The sequence below is a fragment of the Stegodyphus dumicola genome, chromosome 10 (assembly GCF_044657685.1).
Source record: "Stegodyphus dumicola isolate Sdum_Otavi_A_Nest chromosome 10, ASM4465768v1".
Taxonomy (NCBI): Eukaryota; Metazoa; Arthropoda; class Arachnida; order Araneae; family Eresidae; genus Stegodyphus; species Stegodyphus dumicola.
The window spans coordinates 128,537,816-128,544,237 of NC_140777.1; the positions used below are offsets into that span (position 1 = coordinate 128,537,816).

Below are 6,422 nucleotides of genomic sequence, written 5' to 3' on the forward strand. Positions count from 1 at the left end.
ATCGAATCCAGGTCGAGTTCCCAGTATTCAGTGGTCTTAACCACACGGTGACTAGTCGAGCCCAATGAACTTCAGTTGAGCTAATGTTCAGTACTTGCACTTGAACAGTTAAGTGTGTGTGTGTGAGTGTGATTATGGCAAAGCCTCGAGGGCTATCTGCCTAAGAGGAGGGATGCCTTCGTGGAGGACTTTCTAAGGAAAACTGGCTCGTATACACGTTACACATGGGGAAAACCACGAAAACGCCCATGCAGCCAGCCCGTCTTGAACAATTAAGACAAGGGAAGGCATTCGTAATAAAAAAATAATAAAAATAAATAAAAACTAACTTAAAATTCAGTAAACGTTAAACATTAAACAATGAAAGACAGGCATTCGCAACAAAATGTCAATGTAACGTAAAATTTAGAACGTACAAATTTAAACGTAAAATTTAGTAACAAAACTACATTACTGACTTAAAATGTGAAAACTTCTCTTTTTCTGTGGTGTAAGAGATGTGATTATTCCTCAAATAAAACTGATAATTATTAATTAAATTTGCGAGATTAGTTTAGCATTCACTTATCTTTCTCATTAAGCAATTAATATTACGTGACTGGAGTAAAGTAACTGCGAGATATCAGACGAAAGCGGTAGAAAAGTAACTGCAAGAAATCATTATTTAAACGCTCTGCATACAACAGCGAGAATTCGCAGCATACGTAATAGATGAGAAAATTAAGTACACTGTACACATATTTAAGAAAAAATTTTCACTTTAGCCTTACAACAGCAAATGAAAAAAAACTTAATTTGATAACTTAAGATAATTTAAATTTATGTTTATTGGTTTATAGTGAAATTTATTACTATATTTACGTTATATGAAATTTGAAAGCTTGAAAAGAAATAAAATATGGTATGCGTGTTCTTTTTAATTATACCTAATTTTTTTAAATATTTATTGCTTTGCTAATATTTTTTAATGTTGTATTAATTTTTTAATCAAATTCTTAACAATCAAGTCATTTAAAATATTGCAAAAGTTAAATTATCAATGCCCCAGTAAGAAATAAGTTGCACTGTTTTACTATTTTAATTGATTTTATGGCAACGAAAGTGACAAAATTATAAACTGAGAAGAGGAAATTACATAATCTTTCTCACAGCCATTTCAATATTTTAAGCTTGGTGTATTTGATTGTGGTAGAGCTCGCGAGGTCTATCTAGAGAAAGGATACCTACGTGGAGTGTTTTATAAGGAAACTAGCTGGTGTACCCGTTACACACGAAAAACACGGAGAAACCCATACAGTCCGCCCGTTTCCCTGGAATCGAATCTAGGTTGAACTACAAATGTTAAGTTAATTTTACCACCAGTTCGCTGGTGGGCTTCATTTTAATGTTCTCCCTGTTCTTTGCTTTTAAGGTTTTAAAAGGCTGCAATTTATTACTTGCCATAAAAAGCTCGCGTATTACTTTCACAAAATTCTAATCAGGCACCAAATGTATCTACAGGGGAAAAAAAATCTTACGAGCGGATTTAATTACAAGATTTTTGCAGTTTTGCACTCAGTTCGAAACTCTGAAAGAAAAATTTCATTTGAATTTCAGTAATTAAAGAAATGTTTCAAATTATCGTGACTTCTACAATGAATGTTCTTAAAAATAATTTAAAAACAATTCTTCATTAAAGTGGGGGGGGGGATGAAAATATTATTATACTAAAAAGTATAAGGTATTTCCGCAAATTTAAAACAAATTTATTAGTGTAATGGTAATGGAACATGGTTATGTTGCTTGTACATCTTAAGTCTTATGAACTTAGAAATAAAATGAAAATAATACTGTTGCAAACTAATAAAATTCTACTGCGAAATAAAATTAAAATCTAACATTAAAAAAAAAAAGGTTTCAATACTGATAATGTTTGCCCTTCTTCCTGTATTTCTTTATAAGAGGGGAAATGGAATAAACGTGAAAATACTGAAATATTAAAGTTACATTACAACAATTCTCTACATGTATTTCTTAATTTTATTCAAAATTCAAGAAATGCAGGTAGAATTGCGATCTATATATTACTACATAATTGTATCAATTCAGTTAGGAGCCCACCAGCGGCCGAGCGGTAAAGACGATGAACACTGGTAGTTCGGTCCGAGGTTCGAATCCCGCGAACGGGCTGGCTGCATGGGCGTTTTCGTGGTTTTCTCCATGTGTAACGTGTATACGAGCCAGTTTTCCTTAGAAAGTCCTCCACGAAAGGCATCCCTCCCCTTAGGCAGATAGCCCTAGTGTGCTTTGCCATAATTATAAATACACCAACACCAATTCAGTTAGGTTTTATTTTCGAAGACTCGCCAGTGGCCGAGTGGTTAAGACTGCTGGAAGTTTGACTCGGATTCGATTCCACCCGAAAGAGCTTGCTGCACAGGTGCTTTTCCTGGTTTTCCCCATGTGTACGCGATTACGAACCAGTTTTTCGTAGAAAGGCCCTTCACGATATCATCCCTCCTTTTGCGCAGATAGCCTCTAGTGAGCTTTGTCATGTTCAAATAACCTAACTTTGCTTTAACTAATTTTTGATGCCGATGATAATGTACAGTTTTTGATTTGATGCCGATGATAACTAGAATTAGAAATTTTCTAGTTGATATATTCTAAGGTACCAGAAATGTATTTTCTTTATCATACCAATGACTAAAATAACACGTGTTATAAAATAAAATTAAACAGTACGTATAAAATACTTTCTTAATGCTTAGTTTTGCTATGACAAGAAATGTGTTTTAATAAATTAGAAGATAACTGAATGATCAAGCGTGATCTATTGACATCAATTTCGCGTCTTTATTTGGATCGTATTAAGATCACTACGTGAAAACCAGAAAATTCTCAAGAGTGTTAATATTAATTCTGTAAATATATGTCTAATATATAATATATTACTCAGCAGACTGATAAATAATATATTGATTAACAGACATGATTACTCATTACATATTTCAGAAAGGATTACTCATTTCATATTAAGACAGAATACATAAAAAATTTTCATTAAAGATTATGAAAGCAGCATACCGAGATATACATAATATTTTCTGTAATTTCAATTTCTATTTAAATTCTTAGACAAAAAGTTCTAAATTTTATGAATTTAGAAATTTATTAAATAATTATACAAATATATGTGAATAATCAAAAAATATACTTTTAACTCGAAGTATTGTAGTATTAATGGTATTAATATAAAGTTTTCTCTGGCTACATCAATATACGTAATTAATTAGAATAACTAACAAAAATTTCATGTATTAAATATATGAAAATTTTATTTTAGTTTATCTCATTCAGTTTATCATATCAGTTCATTAAGTTTATCTCATATTCATTTTATTTTAGTCATATCTCATATTTGGTATAATTTATTTTTATTTCTATCATTTGTTTTTTTAAAAAAAAAAAAAAAAAAAAAGGAAAGAAAAAGAATTGTAGCTGAATGAAATAATAAACTTTTTCACTGTTTTAATAAGAAAAAGTAAATAGTTTGATCCTACCTCATTCACGAGTTCATGTCTCAGTTTTAGAGAATTTATGCTTAACATCTTTTGGTTAAAAAAAAGTTTTAATACTTCTAAATTAAAATTCCTTACAATTTAATTAAAAAAAATTTAATCACAAAGAATTGGATAATCCTACTCTAAAACGTAAATCACGTTAAACCTGACTTGCAATTTAAAATATTGCAAGAAAAGATTTAAACTCTTGAACGCATATTTATTAAAATTTTATAATAATTTACATTATAGGTTAAGCGCAATTACTCCTCTGATACATTTTTTCGATATGAATCCAGTATATAAATATCAGCAGTTACTCCTTTAATTGTAATCGAAGATTATAAAATGAATCTGAAACTTATCTACTTCTAAAAGACTGCCGAGTTATAGAGTATTTTTTACAATTAAAAGAGATAAAATTCTTTATAATCGTATTTATATTTCCTTCACATTCATTTTAATCTACTTGGATTACACGGCAGTTAACCCTACGACACCCTAAAAATCTTTATGTTGAATTTCACCTTCAGTCGTCTGCTCCCGTTACGTCACGAAGTCAGCAACAGATCTCTCGCACATGAATTCTTTGTACCCTCCACCCCACTCCTATAAGAGTGAATCAAAAAGAGAGGTAACCATGACGTAACAATTCGACAGATTTCGTGCAACAGAGTTTTTAACACGAGTTTCAGTTTAAAGAATAAGTGAGAGTATGCATGAAAAAAAAGAACATCAAACGAATGGCTATTGCAGTTATTCTAACATTTAGTACAAGAGTGAAATAATTCCGTTTCTCTATAGGTAACGGAAGAAAATCTTAACGAGCATTATTAGTCATCAAAATTTTAAACTATAAAAATCTTTCGAAAAGAGTAATAATTTCACTCTATTACCAGATTTAATTGATTTTGAACGAGAGAATAAAGCATTCAAGGAATTAAATAAAAAAAAATCTACGTATTAAATTTGAAATTACAAAGAAGTTTTTAAATCTGTCCAATAATTATTCTCAGAAACTTTGTTCTTTTGACGAATGAAGTTTAAGTATTCATTCACAAAAAGGATTTTTCATTTTAAGACAAAATAAACCTAATATTTTTATTGATATTAATAACGATTTAGAAATATACGTAATATTCCACAGGATAAAAAGACTATTACATAAATTACGGAAACGTTATGGATGTGAATACTTATTCGCGCTATGTGAATTATTTGCAAATTTAGAAGTTCCCAATGTTATAAAAAAAATGTGGAATGTTCTTTCAAACCCATTAGAACTCCGACTAATACCGAAAAAAATACAATATTTTGATTTGTTTAATAGCTCAGTTTACTTTTATTAATTTATATCACTAGAAAATCACATACAAGTTGATAACAAAATTTAAATTAATTAAAATTTTACCTATCTTCGGTTTATTTCCTTAATTTTTTAAATTCTTTGTTTCTTCCTATGTTTGTGGTAAATAATTCCTGTGCCCCATTCTTTAATTAAAAATTCTTTATTTCTACATTTAAATGTAATTTTAGTGAAACTATTAATTAAAATTCCAAAAATAACAACATAGGAGTAAATTTAATATTCACGCATTCAAGGTAAAAGCAAGGTTTTTTTTTCAGTTGAGAAGCATTTAAGAAATGATGTATGTTTATTATTCAGAAATGTATTCCATTATTTACTATTTCCTGACCCTCATATAATGTGACAAAAAAATTAATAAGCCCAAATCGGCAACAGAATAATTAAAATAATCTGCAAATACATCAAAAACACAATATATCAAAAATGAAAACAGTAGTAAGATTATTTTCAAACTCAGTACCTTGTCTCAATACAAATCAATAAAAAATTCTTTATTAAGAAAATGTTAGCATTTTGTTTATACAAAACAGTACAAATGTGAATGAAAGTAAAATTATGCCAATAATATCATTCGAAAGAAAAATATTTTATTAAGAAAATGCCTATCATTTTGTTTCATTCAAAACAGTACAAATGTGAATGAAAGTAAAATTATGCCAATAATATCATTCGAAATATTTTGTCATTTTTTTTATTTGTGTCAAAAATATTTTTTTTTCTTTCGTAAAAACAAAAGACTTATTCGGAATTCGCGCCAAAAAATTGTTAAATACAATAAAAATTATAAATTGCAGTAAAGCATTAGAAGTACTAAATCATTCACAGCTTCAACGAACTGAAATGCATAACCAACATCCTATGAAAGCTAGAATGATTTCATTCTCTGAATATCACGTGAAAAATAAAATTGGCGAGAAGAATCTAAAAAAAAAAAAAAATTCGATACTCACGATCAAGATGAAGGTTCCCAAAAACTCGGCCAAGAATTCACGCACTACTTGGTTTCGAATTCGTAGCTTCTTGAGGAAGGCGTATGGCACATCACCCATGGTGCTTTCGAGCAGACGATACTCGCTTTCAGGAGGTGATGGAGTAGTAAGAGTAAGCGTCCACAGCTTCTCTGAAAATGAAGGTGGATCGGTCTGTTCCACGCTGTTGTGTGATTCTGCTGCTTATCCGAATAAACGGCAGATGGGGAAGGGCATCTATAATTGGCTCTTCATCGCTACTGGTGAAAAATAAACTGTTCAAAATTGACCTGTTTTCTGTTTTTACGAAGCTTTAGTTTTAAAATATTATTTCTATGGTGGAGATTTAAATTTCATTTTCTTTTCTTTTTCATCAGTTTCTTTTTTTTTTTTTTTAATATGTAAGTGTTAGAAATCCAAAAATTTTGCTTACGCTTCAAAATTTCAGTCACGGGTAAATTTTTACAGTCAAGCAAACTGTTTTAAATTGTCTAATAACTTTAAAACTTAGATTAGTACAAAACTATTTCGGGAATATTCTTA

The 6,422-nt window shown here is 29.7% G+C and overlaps 1 protein-coding gene across 1 annotated transcript in view; it reads right to left on the bottom strand.

Moving 5' to 3' along the window:
- Positions 1–6,069, bottom strand: part of LOC118190240 (aquaporin-9-like) — a 156,664-nt gene extending 150,595 nt beyond the window's left edge. The window contains exon 1 of the mRNA XM_035360929.2: positions 5,862–6,069. Within this exon, the coding sequence (XP_035216820.1) occupies positions 5,862–5,960 (99 nt within the window). The 5' untranslated portion in view covers positions 5,961–6,069. The remainder of the gene's footprint in view (positions 1–5,861) is intronic.
- Positions 6,070–6,422: the final 353 nt, after the last annotated feature.